The sequence below is a fragment of the Ptychodera flava genome, chromosome 8 (genome assembly GCF_041260155.1).
Source record: "Ptychodera flava strain L36383 chromosome 8, AS_Pfla_20210202, whole genome shotgun sequence".
NCBI lineage: Eukaryota > Metazoa > Hemichordata > Enteropneusta > Ptychoderidae > Ptychodera > Ptychodera flava.
In genome coordinates this window covers 2,089,536-2,110,441 of record NC_091935.1, presented here as the reverse complement: position 1 = coordinate 2,110,441, position 20,906 = coordinate 2,089,536, and the positions used below count along the sequence as shown (strand labels likewise).

Sequence of the window (20,906 nt, the reverse complement as noted above, 5' to 3'; positions counted from 1 at the left end):
ATTCCTGGCAAGATATTTTCAGAAGATGCAACGGTAGTTGGCAGTCAAATTCATCTGTGCGATTTATATGTCTGCTACCATGTCATTAGAGTAAAGTGTCAAGTAGTGTGATTGGAAACCGGGAGGCAATCATTATCCATTCATCGTTGACTTATTTTAATTGAAGTGCTTCGTATTTTTCCAAAAATTATCGTGACTGAGTGACTCTTTATTAGTCCCCACGGACACCGTCCGGGGGGACTTATAGGTTTGGTCATGTCCGTGCGTCCGTGCGTCCGTGCTTCCGTCCGTCCGTCCGTGCGTCCGTCCGTTCACGCAGATATCTAAGAGACGCCTGGAGCGATTTCGTTCAAACTTGGTACAAGGATAGTACCATACCTCACAATGCGATCAAATTTGGCCGTGGTAGAGGACTTTTTAGTTTTCACCTCCATAGACTCCCATGCAGACCATAGACTCCCATGTATAAGGCAGACCATAGACTAACATGTATAAGGCAGACCATAGACTCCCATGTATAAGGCAGTCCATAGACTCCCATGTATAAGGCAGACCATAGACTCCCATGTATAAGGCAGTCCATAGACTCCCATGTATAAGGCAGTCCATAGACTCACATGTATAAGGAAGTCCATAGACTCCCATGTATAAGGCAGTCCATAGACTCCCATGTATAAGGCAGTACATAGGCTCCCAAGATAAATAAAAATTTAGTTTCTCATCGTATTCATATTGCAAAAAGGATGCAGTGACACAGTTTTTAGTCCCCACAGATAAAGTCCAGGGGGCTCATAGATTGGGTCATGTCAGTCCGTGAGTCCATCCGTTCACGCAGATATCTCAGACACTTTGACAAAATGTCATGTGACCTTGGTGACCTTTGACCTCGAATATACATATTTGTCCATAACTCAGTAACCACAAGTGGTAAACCTTTCATATATGGTATGATGGGACACCCTATGACGCCACATATTGTACCTCATTAATTATGTGCATATCTAATTTTGAGCGAGCCAATAGAGCTAGAGGTCTGATTTTGGTATATATGGATAACTTAGCAATACAATTTTTTGACAAAATGTCATGTGACCTTGGTGACCTTTAACCTCAAATATACATATTTGTCCATAACTCAGTAATCACTAATGCTACACCCTTCATATTTGGTATGATGGGACACCTTATGACGCCACATATTGTACCTCATTAATTATGTGCATATCTAATTTTGAGCGAGCCAATAGAGCCAGAGGTCTGATTTTTGGTATGTAGGGATAACTTAGCAATACAATTTTTTTGACAAAATGTCAAGTGATGTCAATGACCTTTGACCTCAAATATACATATTTGTGCATAACTCAGTAACCACAAGTGCTACACTCTTCATATTTGGTATGATGGGACACCTTATGACGCCACATATTGTACCTCATTAATTATGTGCATATGTAATTTTGAGCGAGCCAAAAGAGCTAGAGGTCTGATTTTTGGTATATATGGATAACTTAGCAGTACAATTTTTTTGACAAAATGTCACGTGACCTCGGTGACCTTTAACCCCAAATATACACATTTGTCCATAACTCAGGAACCACAAGTGCTACACCCTTCATATTTGGTATGATGGGACACCTTATGATGCCACATATTGTACCTCATTAATTATGCACATATCTAATTTTGAGTGAGCGAATAGAGCTAGAGGTCTGATTTTTGGTATATAGGGATAACTTAGCAATACAATTTTTTTTACAAAATGTCACGTGACCTTTGTGACCCTTGACCTCAAATATACATATTTGTCCATAACTCAGTAACCACAAGTGCTACACCCTTCATATATGGTATGATGGGACACCTTATGACGCCACATATTGTTCCTCATTAATTATGTGCATATCTAATTTTGAGCGAGCCAATAGAGCTAGAGGTCTGATTTTTGGTATATAGGGATAACTTAGCAATACAATTTTTTTGACAAAATGTCACGTGACCTCTGTGACCTTTGACCCCAAATATACACATTTGTCCATAACTCAGGAACCACAAGTGCTACACCCTTCATATTTGGTATGATGGGACACCTTATGACGCCACATATTGTACCTCATTCATTATGTGCATATCTAATTTTGAACAAGCCAATAGAGGAAATGTATGATTTTTAGTATATAGGGATAGACTATAGGATAGAAATTTTTTGACAAAATGTCATGTGACCTCGATAACCTTTTACCTAAAATACACGATTATGTCAATAAATAAGTAACCACAAGTGCTATGTCCTTTATATTTAGTAGGATGGGAGACCTTATGACAACACATGCTTTACCTCGTTAATTATGCCCATATATAATTGTGGGCAAGCCAATAGAGCTAGAAGTCTGAATTTGGCATATATGGATTAATTAGCAATACAATGTTTTTTTTCAAAATGTCACGTGACCTTGATGACCTTTGACCTTGAATATGCATATATATGCATAACTCAGTAATCACAAGTTCTTTATGCTTCAATTTTGATAGGATAATAGACCTTAAGTTGTCACATCTTGTACCTCATTTATTATGCACATATGTATTTCTTGGCTGGCCAATACAGCTAGAGGTTTGATCTTTTTTCCCGATTTAGAACCATAACTTAGACATGCCTCTTGTTTCAAATTGGGAACAATGACATAGACCTATGTGTCCATAGATCTGAACATATACACTTTAGTGATACTTCTTAATGACCTCATTTCCCTGCCCCCTCAAGACTAATACTCCTATTACAAGTGGGGACTATGTCATTGTCAATGACTTGTATTTTCTATGCAATGTGCGCATTGACAATACATGTCCGAGCTTGATGCAAAACGCGGATCCTGGAGCGGACCAATCACAGTTGAGTTAAATGGACCAATCAGCTTACATTACGTATTCACTTTAGGACCAATCAGAGTGAAGCTGTAATCTTTGTAGCAATTTTCTCATGTTGTTTTGGCTACAATTTTCCCGCCTAACGAGCACTATAGTTTTAGAGATTCAAGCTACTTTGGGGAGTTCAGAGTACCAGTTCTGTTTGTCGCTTTTCTATGCAATAAAACCTCAAGTGTTTTATATGCTTTACTCCTACTGCCGGTGTCCGAGACTCGTGACTGCCATCAAAGAACCTGCTTCAACACTCCCCACAAAAATGAAACTCGTCTGCTATTAAGTATCCACAATGTATCATTTGCGTTATGGCAAGAAAGAATGTTGAAAACATTAAGATAATGTGACAAGTTATGAAATCTGCCCTCACCAGGAAAACTGCACCAAGGATACGGGCCTTGCACACTTTGGAAACAACAGCTTACAGATACGCATGCAGACTGGCCTCCCCCGTCTTCATTACAGCTGATGCGCTCGTCAACTGGAACAAAATCGCAATTTGCAGTTTGGCCTGCAGGTGAAACACAAGCAATTAAAATATTTCAACATGATGAGATGTAAAACAAGTGATTGGAGTTAAAACAGAAAGCAAAAAGATTGATAACGTATCAAAATTTCATGTTTGTAATATTATTTCTTAAGAATGTACGGTCGGCAGAATTAAAACTATTGTCATAATTTTGAACTGGGAATTTTGAAATTCTAGTATATTAGAATCATATATATATATATATATATATATATATATATATATATATATATATATATATATATATATATGTGTGTGTGTGTGTGTGTGTGTGTGTGTGTGTGTGTGTGTGTGTGTGTGTATGCGTGGATACATGTATATGTACATGCATGTACATACACACGTCATACATACGTTATGTACGTACGTACGTACGTATATGCATGCACTTTTGAAATTGAAGGGCACTATCATTACTAGTAAGTCATTGATGTGATTGATGTGATCGAGCGCCACTTTAATGAAAATTTCAGAATTATATACAAAACATCGATTTTCTGTTTGACGGAGAGACTATTACGTAACAACCAGGATGTAGATTAAATTTAAATTCCAAGCTTCCTTACAGCAGAGCAGGCACTGGGCGTAGGAGATTTCACATTTCCTTCAAAAAGAAACTCTTTAGGTTTGTTGTGTTATCTATATGCTCTAAAAATGATAAATGCTGCAAAAATGAATAAAGGCCTGTATTGTAAATGTACGGAAATAGAACTGCGTCCGGCTTCAAGCTCTCGGATAAAGCGTAATCTCTTCTTTGGAATTTGCAGCGTCGTGAAAAAGCACATTTTGTCATATTTACAGAAAGAGACATCGTTTTATGCATTCTTGTTTCAACTTATTTACCTACCTGTAACTACGGCGTGTAATAAGCACAAATATCCAGCGGCGAGTTTAAGAAACGTCACCAACGTCGCCATATTTAGTCTGCAAATCTGACTGAGTACGATCTCGTCGTTGCGCAACTTTACTTACTTTTGTCGATTGCGATCTCTCCTCGACGTGAATAGCAGTGCAGTCGTATCTGTGAATCAGTTTACTTTGTTACGTACGTTTGCGATGAACCAGTCAATAGGTACTACTGGGATAAGTAATGACTAACTTTTTCTAACTGGGAGTTAATGTTTGACCGATACAGTAACCGGAACCGTATTTAGCAGCCTGGAGTCCTTGAAAATGAAAATGCTATTTACTACAGGGAATCACGTTGAAATTTACTTAACATAAGCACGGAGCAGGTGTTTATGGTAGCGATACATTCAAGTGCAAGAAAGATTTGTTGTTCACGGTATGGAACATACAACGAAGATTCAGAAGAAAACTGTCGGTGCCGAGGGGGCTAATAAACACAACAAAATGTCTATTCTTATTAGATTAATGACTAATTTTTTTCTGACAAGCTGCTTTGTAAATTTGTTCATTTGCTCGACACATTCACAATCATGCAGATTTGTTTTGTTCGCTGCTTTATTTGAATAGATTTATCTTTCAAAAAAAGTACTATAATTTCAGGTGAAGACAACCGGTAAATTCGGTCAGTATTACAAAATCATCACGTATACATGTTTCGAAGGCTGATATACTGATGTTACATACTTTTGACCTTGACCTCATAAGTTTTAGGGAAAATCGAAACTGTTCGTAACTGCCCTAGGCCTACCACCAGCTTATGCGAACAGCATACCCTCCAACTGACTGAAATTATAATGCCCACTACCCTGTTGTATCTATGGTCTGCCCGGAGTTAGATTCCCCCCCCCTCCACTGCCCTCTCCCCACCACTACTAGTAACGACGCCTAGTCTTCACTTAAATTCTGCCAACTATAGAATTCCCCTCCCACCAATTTCCCGGTACCAACTACCAGAAATTTTCTCCCCGCCCGCTGTAAAAACTGAAATTTCTTTCCCGCCCATTGTAAAAATTGAGTTTTTTTCCCGCCCATTTTTTATTTTTAAATGGCAGACGATACCTGTTTGCACGACCAACTTTGTTGGCCGCATCTGTAATTTTCTTTAACGTCTCCAACCCCGTCAGAGTGATCCTTTAATCTTTGTTTCATTGTTCCATTGTTTGATATTTTTCGCATGTCTGGTAAAACATTCGAAACTCTCCCTTTTAAAAGTACTTGTGGTGTCAATGTCCTTCATAGCAGCATGATTTACTAATTAAATAGTTTTGAGTTTGTCACGCTGTGGTCGGTATTGCTTCAGAAATAGGGAACTCTGGTGCAACACTACATCATCATCAACAATTCATGATTTAATTGTTCCTGGAAAGTGAAAAACACTCCTTGCATAAAACGGAGTCATTGTGAAAACCAGCATGACTACGTTAAAAACGATGCTTGCGATAAATACAAACATTCATCACAAGTTGTACAACACGGAGTGAATTTATCATTAAAAGTCTGGACGCTGAGACTCACGATATTTGTTCCGTTGAAACCGTAATAAAGTTTCCAAAGATTCAGGAATATTTTGATTTCATTCCTGATATTTTGAGTTTGAGCGTGTTTTGCTGAAACTTGAGGCATTTCTACGATTCTATTCTCAGTTTGACTTGCTTTAATTTGATTACGTTTTCTTTCTACAGGGATCTTATCTCTCTTCACTACTGGCCTAAATGTGCGGCATGAACAGGGTAATAAAAACTGATTTAAGATATCGCGAAAAAGAAAGTGATAAAAAGTACACAGATGACCCACGTCTTAAAAACCGATTCAAGATGTCATTGAATTTTACAAAAACTAATATTTTCACTCGTAATCTTCAATTAAAATTACATGTAAGCAATAAACCGCAACCAGCGACGGTATATCACAAAATTTTGACAGGTTCACAACATACGTACGGGAGCGATAGCCAATTCATATAAGGAGTGAAGTGAAGGGAAATATGAAATATAAAAATCATAGTTGGGTCGCAGTTGTTAAGTGCTAACAATCTCACATCTAGATTTTAATTATTAAAAAACCTAAAAACAGCAAATAACGTGTAAAATATCTGGTTACATTTTGAAACGCGTTGATTTGCTGATCCTTATACTGACTTTGCAACAGGTGTTATGTCAAGATGTATTTACATTGTGATTATCAATTGATAAGAGTGAAAGGGTTACTATTGTTTTTAAAAGTGTGAAATTGAATTGAAGGTAGGATGCGCCTCGGAGACAGATATTTGAACTCTCAAATTTGTCCGATTCTTTTCTGATCTACAACTTGTCGGGCTCAATTTGAAACTGTCGGGGTACGTCAAGTTTACATGTACCTTCTTAATTTTGTGAAAATCGAGTGAGTTAAGTGATGGCAGCCATTTTGAATTTCGGTAAATGCTCAGTAATTTGTTTCTCTGGTTCCAAAATTTGCAATCCAACCCTTGATTTCCATTATTGACATGGTGAGAGAATTGTTGAAAGTTTTCACAATGAAAGTTTGAGCAACATTTAGGCATATCAGTTTCGAGGTGCATATCAACTCAAATTAGTTTTGACTCCTCAATGAACTTAGGCATGGAAGAGAGTTGCAACCACATAGAACCCTGGACGGACGATGTCAATTGACTATTAAATTAGAGATTTCACCATCCACGGGTAGATTCATAAAGTTTCCAAGGGAAATACAGGTCTGTCACAACGATGTAACACTTATCTCTCTTGTCTCATAATTGTAACTTTTCTTATGACGGCTTATAGTTTATGATGCCGTTAGCAACAAAACAAGTTTAAATACGGAATGGTTGATAGTTCGGTAGGCAAGCCAACTAGCCACTCGTCTATGTTTCAATAAAGAGCATAATCAATATCGGTTGTTCAAACTTCGGTATGTTTTATGTTTAATCGATTGCTTCTTTTGCTACGGAAGCTCTCGTTTGTATTCACCTTGCTCGGGCGTATACGGATAGTTGATAGCCGCGCCAATTCGCGACATATCACACCACTGCCACGCCGTAACTCCAATAAGGCAGCGCTAATGTGATTCTATGTTTTGCACGCACTCTAAACTTGAGCCAAGTTGTGGGCATAGACTAGCATGTAAATATCAAAACAGGGTTTGTCGAAGGAATTTTATAGCTCCAACAGACTACCGCGACATTGAAGCAATATATTTTGGCAGACGGTATGGTACATCGGGTGAACGCAATTGTTTCAACTTGGCCTGCCAGTACTATCTGATTGCTGCATACGCCCCGGGAAAGACTGAGCGACCGGAGGCAAGTCCACATCCTCTCAAAGATTTTAAAGGTAAGCTGGCAATAAGTTCAAAACGCACACAGAAAGTTTCACCTAATCAAACTTACATAATTGACTTGATTGTTTCCAAGTAAGATTAATGCCTATTCGAGAATCAAAGCAGGAATATCTTTTCCACTCCCATGATTTACACTGCAATGTGACATTCTGCAAGCATGCAGACGTTTCAGGTACATTTTACACTGTTTATAATATTTTGTAGACAAAAAAGCTATGCAGTAATATTGAAATGCACTGTTTCCCCCTGAAAACATCCAAAGCCCAACGCTTGCATGGACGGGGAAACAGAAACTTTAATTGTTTTGGCCGAACGCAATAAAGCCATGTCAGATTTTGCTGAAGTGTTTAAAGTTCAGTCTGAAAATCTTATTTTATCGTCCAGCTCACAGTGCGTTTCAACATTTTCTAACAACGCTAAAGGAGGAGCTGTCACATTGTATTGCATTAACGCGCCGTAATGGCAGCCTCTACATATTTTTAGCTCCTCAGTTTTGTTCTCTTTCGTCATCTATAACGACGTATAAGCTTTTCTGTACCCAGTGTGGTCTTCGTGAACACTCAGTTTCCCAGTGGTTCTCGGTGGAAATTTCGAAAGTGGCCTTCTTTTGCTGTTTTTGTATGACTTTTCTTGTAAGTTTTTTGCTCGCAAGTGTCTCTACAGACACATCCAGCGCCAACACTCTTGTTCCTGGACTTGTATTCATATGGTAATCATGATTATGCAGTACAGCAGAAATCTTCTACACCTGATTGGGAAGCAAACATCCAATGAGAAGTTACCAGCTGCTGTCTGGAAAGTTGTCAAAGTTGTCAGACCATTGACTCACAGAGGGAAGAGAGCAGGTGTTCGCAAGAATCCTTTTTTTAGGCAGACCAGTTCAACCGAGGAATTTTTACACCACCATTACAAAGCCAAAACTCTGTACCCCCTACATACTGAAAACAAATGCATAAGTACAGTGGTGGGCATTTTTAAACGTCAACTTTGTGTGCGCACTAGGAATCCATCAAACCTCATCACTGTGAATTGAGATCTGTAACATGAAAAGCTCGGAACATTCGCCACCTTGTTGGAGAGTGTTATTCACTCACAAGGGAGACTGATTGTTGTCAGGGATTTCAACATCCACGTCGACAACCCCGATGATACAGATTCTGGAAAGTTCATCGATCTATTGGAATCTATGGGGTTGGTTCAACGTGTGATTGGTCCAACACATTTTAAGGGTCACACTCTTGATTTGGTTATCACCAGGGAAGATGATCCTTGTGTTACCAATATCCAATCGGACTGGCTTCTACCATCAGACCATGCCGCTCTTCATTTTTCTACTTCTTTTACAAAGCTACGCCCTTTGAAAGTCATCAGGTCTTCTAGAAAACTTACAAACATCAACATTAATGAATTTCAACAGAAGGTTGCATTATCACTACAGTTGATGCTTTGTAGGCAACATTTTACAAGTGGTACAGCCACAAACTGATGACGTCAAATCGCCATACACAAAACACAGACGCCTTGTAATTATGGCACTGTGTATTGTGTACAGCGATTTGACGTCATCCGTTTGTGGCTATACCACTTGTAAAATGCTGCCTCTTTCTGATATGGATAGTTCCCCGACCGGTCTTGTGAACGCATACGACAGTGCTCTATCTTCAGTCATTGAAGAAAGTGCACAGGTAGTCAACAAGGTATTCTTGAATAAAGTTCGCGCTCCATGGTTTAATGAAGGATTGATTAAAGCAAGATAAGATAACATCACAGGCACGAAAGGTGCACTTGCTTCAGTCTTACCGGACTCGGACCCCACTACTTTACCAGATATCTTTGCAGATTTCTTTCGTAATAAGATTGTCAAGATACGTGAGAACTTGTCCTTCGTCAAACCATCTTGATTTCCGTTGACAGTGTCAAAGGTCTTATTACTAATTTACCTGCAAAATCATCTAAGCAGGATCCCATACCTACAATGTTGTTGAAACAGTGTCTGTACCAAGTAGCTCCAGTTTTTATAATTAACCGTTCTTTTGTCACAAGTGACTTTCCCCAGTCATGTAAATCTGCAATTGTTCGACAACTGTTAAAGAAACCAGGTCTTGATAAGAATACCCTGAAAAACTACAGACCAATTTCCAATTTAACATCAATTTCTAAGCTCATTGAAAAGGCAACGCATGTGGTAACAATCTGTATGCCAAATGTCAGTCTGCCTACCGAAAGGGACATAGTAGAGAAAATGCACTGGTTCGGGTGCAGAATGATGTACTACGTGCACTTGATCGAGGGCATGATGTTATTTTAATTCTCCTTGATCTTTCGGCAGTTTTTGACACCATTGATCATGATATCTTAATACACAGACTCCGTTGTAGGTTTAAAATTGATGGCACTGTTTTACAGTGGATTACTTCATACTTGAGAGGTAGGACAATGAGAGTTTGTGTTGGATCAGTGGTGTCAGAGGCTCAGTCATTGGATTGTGGGTGCCCAAGGGCTCTGTCCTTGGTCCTGTTCTTTTCAGTCTTTGCACGACACCCCTTGAGGACATTATTACAAGACATGGTTTAGAGACAATGTTCTATGCTGGTGACTCCCAGCTTTATGTTACTTGTTCTCATGCTTCTGCCCCATTCGTCAGTGGACGAGTAACAACATGTTGGCACTGAATGACAGCAAGACAGAGGTTATAAGATTTTCCTCACAGTTTAGCAATGGGGAACGACCACGAACTTGTAAAGTACAGGTTGGCGAAATCAGCATTAACTCCTCTCCTGTAGTTCGTGTAGCCTTGGTGTAATTCTAGATACATCAGCATGTATGTCAGCCCATGTTAACAATATTTGTAAATCCGCTGCATTTGCTTTGTGGAAAATTGGTAAAATACGCAAACTTCTCGATAGTAATTCAACTCAATTAGTTCATGCATTCATTACATCCAGGCTCGATTATTGTAACAGTTTACTTATTGGCTTACCAAATTATCAACTCAAGAAATTACAACTTGTTCAAAATTCTGCTGCACGTGTGGTCTCATTGACAAAGAAACCCTAACTCTGACCGATGAGACTCATCCTCTACATCACGACTTGGTCGATAAACGCATTGTTAGAAGTGGCAGACTTAGGCCACCGGTAGCCCGTACCCAGCGTTATGCAAACTCTTTTATTCCACTAGCAAATTTTAATCGTGGAAATTAACAGCCATGTTCATTTTGTCTCTGTTTTCGCTTTCATGGTCTTGTGTTTTTTTGTGCTTTTTGACTTTTGATTTTTTTTTGTATCGTTCGTCAAGCAGGCATTCAAATTGCCCTTTTAGGGATTTAATAAAGTTTTTAGCTCCCATAGCCATATGTATATATGGCAATGGAAGCTATTCTTATAGGCTAGGGAAATGTCTGTATGTATGTATGTCTGTATGTCTGTATGTCTGTATGTCTGTATGTCTGTATGTCTGTCCGTCAACATCAAAAACTCCAAAACCGCTGTACATTTCATCTTGATATTTGGTGTGTACATGGATGATGGGCTGTAGATGAGATTTTGTTCAAATGAAGTTGTCATTGCCAAAAATATGCAAATTAAGTGAAAAAATGTAAAAACAGTCAAAATTGAAAAAACTCAATAACCACTGAGCAGATTACATGAAAAATTAGCATGTAAGTACTTTGGGCTGACATGAAATGATTGTGCACATCTTGGGTCAGTATCTTGGACTTGCTATTTTTCATGAATTTTTTTGTAATTTTCTCCCATTTTTGGTCAAAAAATCTCCTGCTCTGAAACCACAAGTCCGATTGATTTGAAACTTGGTATGGAAGTGCATAGGAGTGACCTTTCCCAAATTTGGCAAATCGTGGTGAAATTTGCATATTTTTAGTTTACACGTCCATAGACTCCCATGTATAAGGCAGATCTCCATAGACTCCCATGTATAAGGCCACGAAAAATAAAAATTTAGTTTCTCATCGTATTCATATTGCAAAAAGGATGCAGTGACACAATTTTTAGTCCCCACGGATGAAGTCCAGTGAGCTTATAGATTGGGTCATGTCCGTCTGTTCGTCCATCCGTAAGTCCATCCGTTCACGCATATATCTCGGATATTTGGCAAAAATGTCATGTGACCTTGATGACCTTTGATCTCAAATATACATATTTGTCCATAACTCAGTAACCACAAGTGCTACAGCCTTCATGTATGGTATGATGGGACACCTTATGACGCCACATATTGTACCTCATTAATTATGTGCATATATAATTTTGAGCGAGCCAATAGAGCTAGAGGTCTGATTTTTGGTATATAGGGATAACTTAGCAAAACAATTTTTCTGACAAAATGTCACGTGACCTCGGTGACCTTTGACCTCAAATATACATATTTGTCCATAACTCAGTAACCACAAGTGCTACAGCCTTCATGTATGGTATGATGGGACAGCTTATGACGCCACATATTGTACCTCATTAATTATGCACATATCTAATTTTGAGCGAGCCAATAGAGCTAGAGGTCTGATTTTTGGTATATAGGGATAACTTAGCAAAACAATTTTTTGACAAAATGTCGCGTGACCTCGGTGACCTTTGACCTCAAATATACATATTTGTCCATAACTCAGTAACCACAAGTGCTACAGCCTTCATGTATGGTATGATGGGACACCTTATGACACCACATATCGTACCTCATTAATTATGTGCATATCTAGTTTTGAGCGAGCCAATAGAGCTAGAGGTCTGATTTTTGGTATATAGGGATAACTTAGCAATACAATTTTTTTGACAAAATGTCACGTGACCTGGATGACCTTTGACCTCAAATATACATATTTGTCCATAACTCAGTAACCACAAGTGCTACACCCTTCATGTATGGTATGATGGGACAGCTTATGACGCCACATATTGTACCTCATTAATTATGCACATATCTAATTTTGAGCGAGCCAATAGAGCTAGAGGTCTGATTTTTGGTATGTAGGGATAACTTAGCAAAACAATTTTTTTGACAAAATGTCACGTGACCTCGGTGACCTTTGACCTCAAATATACATATTTTTCCATAACTCGGTAACCACAAGTGCTACACCCTTCATGTTTGGTATGATTGGACACCTTATGACGCCACATACTGTACCTTAATAATTATGCGCATATCTCATTCTGAGCGAGCCAATAGAGCTGGATGTCTGATTTTTGGTATATAGGGATAACTATAGGAGAGAAATTATTTGACCAAATGTCATGTGAACCCGATGACCTTTTACCTAAATATATGTTTATGTCAATAAATAAGTGTTATGTCCTTTGTATTTAGTAGGATGGGAGACCTTATGACAACACACGCTTTACCTCATTAATTATGTACACATCTAATTCTGGGCAAGCGAATAGAGCTAGAGATCTGATTTTTTGGCATATAGGGATTAATTAGCAATATATTTTTTTTTTTCAAAATGTCATGTGACCTCGATGACCTTTGACCTTGATTATACATATATATGCATATTTCAGTAACCACAAGTTCTATACCCTCCAATTTTGATAGGATATTAGACCTTAAGATGTCACATCTTGTACCTCATTTATAATGCGCATATGTATTTCTTGGCTGGCCAATACTGCTAGAGGTCTGAATTTTTTTCCCGATTTAGAACCATAACTTAGACATGCCACATGTGTTTCAAATTGGGAACAACGACATATACCTATGTGCCCATAGATCTCAACATATACACTCCAGTGATACTTCTTAATGACCATATTTTCCTGTCCCATCAAGACTAATACTCCTATTACAAGTGGGGACTATGTCATTGTAAATGACTTGTTGAGTTAATGGTTGTATCACAGTATTCGATATATCTCATTCTGTATTTTTTCCATTTTATATTCTGAATAATTACATTAAACATATTTCACTGTCTCCAGTACATTTCATTTAAGTATTTTCACTTCATGCACTTTATCCCTTTCACACATGTTCAAATATCTGACCAGAGAACAAACACTAAATAGTCCAGGATGGGAGCTACAGTGTCATTGACGCTATTTTTTATCTTATCTTATCTTATCTTATAGCTTATCATATTCAACCTGTACTGTATAGTTTGCAATGTTTATGTTTAACTTACACAGTTTTACATGACATTGCTCCTCTATATTTGAAAGAACTTTTACATGTAAATATCTGTGTTCCTGGTCGTACCCTTCGGTCGACTGCTGAGGGTGCACTAAGTTTGCATCAGCCAATCGGTAAAACCACTTTTTATGGCTATAGATCATTTGCTATTTCAGCTCCACAGCTGTGGAATAAGCTTCCAACTGAGTTCCGCTGTTTTAACGACTATAATGTTTTTAAAACTTATTAAACTTACCTTAAAGAGTTTTTAAAGAATCTTTTTACTAGTATTTTAATTTGTAACTTTTTTAAACTTTGGCTTGGTATGTTCTGCGCCTTGAGATGTTGTTTTTACATGAAAGACGTTTTTTTAAGAAGTAAATATTACTATTATTATTATTATTATTATTATTGCACTTGGGCCTCAGCCCAAGTACATTTGTTTTCATTCCGTGGGAAAAAACTCTGTAAGGTATAACCATTTCTGGCTGAGACCAGGGAGGGCAAAATGTCTTGGCTTCATCTTTCTTGGCATAATAAATGGCGTAATGATGTTAACTGAATGGAAGTGCTGCTCTCAGCCAGTCTTGAATAAGTGAGATGTGAATATTAATGCTTCTCTATCTGAGTTTTTGCCACAAAATCTTCTGAATATAATCAAAATGTGCATCGAAATGCAACAATTAATGCACCCTCCGTTTCCTAGGCGATGGCACGACCCTTGCTACACCCACCGGACGAGCCAAAGTGGGAGGGGTATCAGTTTGGTCGAACAAGAGGGCTCGAGACCAGAATTTAACATTTAAACTTGAAACATGTTTAATCGCTGACAAGATGTGGACTAGTGTTAATCAAAGTAAAAGTGTGAAAAGGAAAGGTTTTATATCCCGGACACAATGAAAAACATTACGACTGGAAACTGTACCCCCAGTTGAGAATAGTAATGCCCACAGCGATGGAGAACACTTATCCTTGAGCTGAGAAAACCAGACCATCATTTCGAAATAGAGCTGCAGATTCGAGAAGCTCGTTCAAAATAGCTAGGTACACCCCATAAAGGGGTGGTTTCGAGTGAGGGCAAATTTCGCCTCCTTCATATAGAAATCGTACGTTTGTTTTTCCAGGAGAAACACACCATTTGACACAAAATTTGCATGTAAAGGGGTCGCCAGTAAGCGTGGTCAAATCTTGCATAAGAAACAATATGAAATGTTGGGTAAAGCCAGTCCAAAATAAACTGATTTGAACTTTTGTGTTTTGTAATTTATACCACTGCAGTAACATTACCCTTTTTTTGACAACATCACACAATGTAATACGTTTTGAAACTGAATACTCCGACGTATTCTGTGTCTCCTTTGCTAAAAAAATACGGTATGCCGATTACCATGTAAGGAGATGATGACGTCAAGACAGATTTGTAGTGCGTTTGGTCCTGGATGGTGCACGAAGTTTTGTCAAGGTAGCTTGTGTATTTATTTCCTAAATGGGAGAGATTAGGGTCGATCTAAACGAAGGCCGAAGAATGTTATGATACTCTAAGCGAGCTGAACTCTAATGCGAATGGTTGGATAATTTGGAGGATGTCTAGAATGATCTCGTCTCATTAAGATTATTTGGCGGTCAGTATTGAATTTCAACTGCGTCACAAGTTTGCGAAATGAGTATTCCGTCGAACGGTCAACGAACGATATTTTAAAAATCTGGAGACATGGCACATCGCATTTTTATTTTAGTATTTTATATTTTACAAAAGATTTAAGAAGCAATGATTTTGTCGAAAATTCTGAAAAAAATATAGGAAGATTTGATCGCGAACACATTTTCACTTGGGGTCAACTAGCCCTGCGTACGATGCTGTGTGTTCCGCTACAGCTAATCGCCCCGCTCACCACAGCCCTGCAAAGACCCGTACGTAGGGTCGGTGACTTCAAATCCATTTTGGGACTTGACGTAAAAAGCCAAATTACTGCCGAAATTCAGCGTTCTTGGGCCCAAGTCGTATCCCAGCCTACCTCAGATATGAAACTTGGAGCACATTTTAAATGTCGTTTTTACACTTATCATTCCATCAAACGCATTCGGGAATAATCGGATCTTATGCCGGTGAATCTGACGCTGTAGCGTCATCCTCATCCTCATTTTCGCGTGACCCCTGAGGCTGAGGATGAGGATGAGTATGACGCCAACTTTACGCTCGTATATTTGTCCATAACTCAGTAACCACAAGTGCTACACCCTTCATATTTGGTATGATGGGAGACCTTATGACCCCACATACTGTACCTCATTAATTATGTGCATATCTAATTCTGAGCGAGCCAATTAGAGCTAGAGGTCTGATTTTTGGTATATAGGGATAAGTTAACAATATAATTTGTTTGACAAAACGTCACGTGACCTCAATGACCTTTGACCTCAAATATACATATTTGTCCACAACTCAGTAACCACAAGTGCTACACCCTTCATATTTGGTATGGTAGGACACCTTATGACACCATATATTGTACCTCATTAATTATGCGCATATCTTATTTTAAGCGAGCCAATAGAGCTAGAGGTCTGATTTTTGGTATATAGGAATAACTTAGCAATACAATTATTATGACAAAATGTGACGTGACCTCAATGACCTTTGACCTCAAATATATATATTTGTCCACAACTCAGTAACCACAAGTGCTACATCCTTCATATTTGGTATGATAAGACACCTTATGACACCACATATTGTACCTCATTAATTATGCGCATATCTTATTTTGAGCGAGCCAATAGAGCTAGAGGTCTGATTTTTGGTATATAGGAATAACTTGGCAATACAATTATTTTGACAAAATGTCACGTGACCTCAATGACCTTTGACCTTAAATATATATATTTGTCCACAACTCAGTAACCACAAGTGCTACACCCTTCATATTTGGTATGATGGGACACCTTATGACACCACATATTGTACCTCGTTAATTATGCGCATATCTAATTCTGAGCAAGCCAATAGAGCTGGATGTCCGATTTTTGGTATATAGGGATAACTATAGGGTAGAAATCTAAATATGCCCATCTAAATATTAGACATCTACCATCGAGAACAAAAGAAATTTGCTGTAATTTGAATATTTAAGGAGTTTAAGCAATTTCCACTATAAACAAAGAACCCCTGCCTCAAACTCCACAAAAGTTGCTAGACATATTTTGCCGTTGTCATGCCATTGCTTCGTTTAATAACCAGTTAATCCCTAATTGACAGGAGGAAATTCAAGACCATATTTGAATAGTAGTATATATTGTCCTCAAAATTACTCTATCACGGCCCAAGTACTCATTGCCTTCAGCAATACTGCCTTGTTATTATTATTATTATTATTATTATTATTATTATTATTATTATTTTGAAAGTCTATAAATATTCAATGTATCCACTCCACTACTTACAGTGTGGACACTTAAAGTAATATATATGAACTTTTCTTGGCAGCGCGGAACTACATAAAGAGCACCCGTACCTATTCCTGACTGAAACATAAACATCGCGTGTTGTCAGCGATGGTCTCTTACTTGTGCCATCACAGCCGATGATCTGCCATTGTAGACCAAACCTGTGAAAAATGTGTGAAGTATGTCACGATGTCGGCGATACGTCATTCGGGTGGAACACAAGAAACAACAGGTGATTTGAAAGGGTGGCTAGCCTTGGGGTCCAGCACGTGCCTTTAAGAAATAAACATGCATGGCCACTTTTGAAAGATTTCCATGCTCATTTTAAGTAAAAAATGTCCGACAAAAATTCTCAAAACACGTTAAAATCACCTAAAAGTATTAATTTCTTATGGTTATGTATTTGCAAACACGCACGCACACAATGATATTACACATACGTGTATGAAGACACATAGCATGAATAATCATCGAATCACATACATTAAATACTTTGAATTTTCTGTTGTCCGAAGTGATATTTATTGGAGATCATTTAAAGACTAAATCATACATTTCTTTGCTGCCGTTAACGAAATGGATTCCTCGTCATCAACGCTGGGTCTAGGAATATTTGTAGCGTTACAGTAGATTTCAATTGTTGCAAATCGGCTACGTAGGAATTGTATCAAAAGATCAACCTGGTGGACGTCCATGTTTCCTTCTGTCTCACACAGGGCGCCTAAAATAAATTCTTTGTTTGCCGTCCGCTCGCGGGTAGGGTTTTAGGCGAAATTTGAACAACAAACACAGATCGTTTGCTCGAAAATAAGGCGCGTTGTGCCCTTCCATGGTTCGCAATGACACATTCACAGTGCCATGCATCACGCAGTAGTTGACTTAATTGTCGCAAAAACGCAAATTTCCTACGATAGTTTTATTACAAATCTGACTTCCTATCGTAAAAGGGTACATCAGCCGCTGTACATAAATTGTACATGTACACCTCCTATTGTAGCGGACTGTATAGTGTACGATCGATTGACCGTTTCATGACAAGTTGATTTCTCCCTCAAAGTTTTATGTCGGCAGAGGGGCGTTATATATAAATTGTTTTGTCTCCAAATAAGACGGACTTTCATCCGGACTTATAAAATGATCCAATCGAAAACAATTCTTGTCTGGTTTGGCTTCGAATGTGGAACGGAACTGAATTTCTATCAGCTTTTCCGCGATTGATCACGATATTTGATCTGCACCGTACCGGGGAAAGCAGGTAGAGTGCCCGTTCGTTGTTGAATGCTGCAAATAGTTCGTACGCAGTTGAAGTTGCGCTTACTTTGAACATTTTTTCTGCTACCAAACGATTGGGTCATTTTATAAGTCCGGATTAAAATTCAGTTGTCAAAATAGGAATAGTCATTGGGCGTTACACATGCATTGGCTGTCTTGATAGGCAGAATATTTGGCATTTCAGTATGCAATCGCGCTGATCGCTGAACGTCATTTTCTTTCATTAATTTGCAAAAATCAATATTTGTCCGCAGTTCCTGCAAGAACGCATACTAAAGGTCACACCGTTTCAGATGAATTTATGGCTCAGACTTCAAGCTGCAACAACAACCGCGAAAGCAGCAACATAATTTGTCCGAATTTCAAGCAGTTGTGTCAAATGTCTCGCTTGCAGTTATAATATTCAGTAACAAACCTGAAATCGCAATCAGCGCTATTGGAAGTATGACTCATAAAAAACTAGTTGATACACAAAATTCAGAATAAAAAGCCAAAAGTTACAGCTAATGGAGCATTTAACTCAACAGGAACTGTGCTCAGGGACTTGTATTATTTGACACTTGGCAAACTTAAAAAAGAGCATTTTCACTCAAGGCTGTTATGATTTGTTCAGCCTCCCACTCTTCTTACTGCAAAAATTGTAATTGTATGAAAGTGACAGTAGTTTCAACTTTTACAAAGATGATTAGCATTTGTTTTCTGAGTGACAACTACAAACTTCATAGACTTTATTTCTCGGCAGACAAGCTTGACAGGTGCTATCATCCGAGGTACGCTTCTCCAATTGTCTTGGACTTCTCTTTGGTCGTTCTGTCCTCCTGACTTGTCTGTTGTATTTTTCTCTCTTGTCCTTTGTATTCCCTTTCTCGTATTATTTTAGAATGGGATTTTAAATGCTATCTTTAAGGCTTGGCTTTGATCATACAATAGACATAAATTAAAGATAAAATAACACATCCAATCGTAGACATCAATACAAGTCTTGATCTTAAATTTACATGTCACAATTATTATTCAAATATAATGTGACTCGTTGCATACCCATTACGGAAAATTCTCATGTTCCTTCATTAAGTGTTGACTACCTACATATCATTCTAAATATAATTCAAATATATTCTTGTTTTTGTCCAAACTTTGTAAAAATCCTCGTAATGTTTAATTAGCGTCCTTTTGCATTTGTGCAAATATGCTTTGTATTCATAATTGAGATGTTGTTATATTAATTGATAATTTTGCTGTTGCCTACGAATAGTCCATAAACCTTCGTCGGAGACAAATATCTTCCTAACACAAGCAGTTGATTACTGTCACGATGTACATGTGGTACATTATGTACTGGTATGATGTTTATTGCCATGGTTTATTATGGAATTTTTGTTCAGACTCACAGTTACCTAACTATAACGATATCTGTTGTAATTTAACAAGTACAACTTTTGTTTCCAAGTATTGCTTTCAACGTGCTTAATCATGAAGAGCACAAGGAACACTGCATTGTAAATGTTGGCTAGACCAAAGAAAATAAATATGTGTGTTCCCTAAACCGCGGGTTTTTAAAATCGGGTAGGCATTAGCACTTTCCAATTTTTTATTTCTATGATCCATGCAAAGGTGCAAACATGTTGACGAAAAATATCTATATCTGTCGTATGGATAACGGCCAAACATCAGATGAATGCATTTAACCGTGGTGTTTATTTTGATACCAGTTCAACAACCAACACTTTCGTTTACGTCTTGGGGAGGACTATATTTATTCTTGGTGACGGTAAAGTTGCTAGTATTTCATTCAGGGCTAACAGAAAACAAAGCAATTGGACGTTTTTTAAACGTCGAAAAGTGGTCCGTAAAAGTTATCTGATCTGTCATGTGATTTTAATTATTTTAAGTATGAGCCTTTCGTTTACTTGTTTTCATATCAAATTTATCATTTAAAACTTTATCGTATGACTGTTTAAAAACGCCTTCGCAACTTAACAGCGTTTCTGGTTCAACAGATAGTTGATATTTTATACTTGTAAGCAATAAACCGATTGGAAAGTTAAAGTTTATGGGATTGATCTGTTGTATTTTTTCTGTGTGTGTTTTTTTGCTGGCTGGCTTGAAGGTTTTTTCAAAAATCCACGGCAAACAAAGAATTTTCTTTAAATAGCCTAGTATAGAATTATCTCAACGCGACACCCAGATGAAGCCTCTAAAGCGTATAGATGACGAGAATCGTCACGGTGATGTCATAGCACAAGCTCGAGTAGTGATGTTGTATGGCAGCCATTAGCAGAAAAGCTGCAAAAATCCCTATTTTAGCCTAAGATTTCGATATATTTACGAATGTTGAGGACAACTAATATCGACATACAACTTGTCG

General features: G+C 38.0%; 1 protein-coding gene across 1 annotated transcript in view; it reads right to left on the bottom strand.

Moving 5' to 3' along the window:
* LOC139138172 (receptor-type tyrosine-protein phosphatase kappa-like) overlaps positions 1-4,530 on the bottom strand; it is a 36,183-nt gene extending 31,653 nt beyond the window's left edge. The window contains exons 1-2 of the mRNA XM_070706423.1: positions 4,296-4,530; positions 3,290-3,430 (exon numbers count right to left, since the gene is read on the bottom strand). Coding sequence (XP_070562524.1) covers positions 3,290-3,430; positions 4,296-4,365 — 211 coding nt within the window. The 5' untranslated portion in view covers positions 4,366-4,530. The remainder of the gene's footprint in view (positions 1-3,289; positions 3,431-4,295) is intronic.
* Between the last annotated feature and the right edge of the window lie 16,376 nt (positions 4,531-20,906).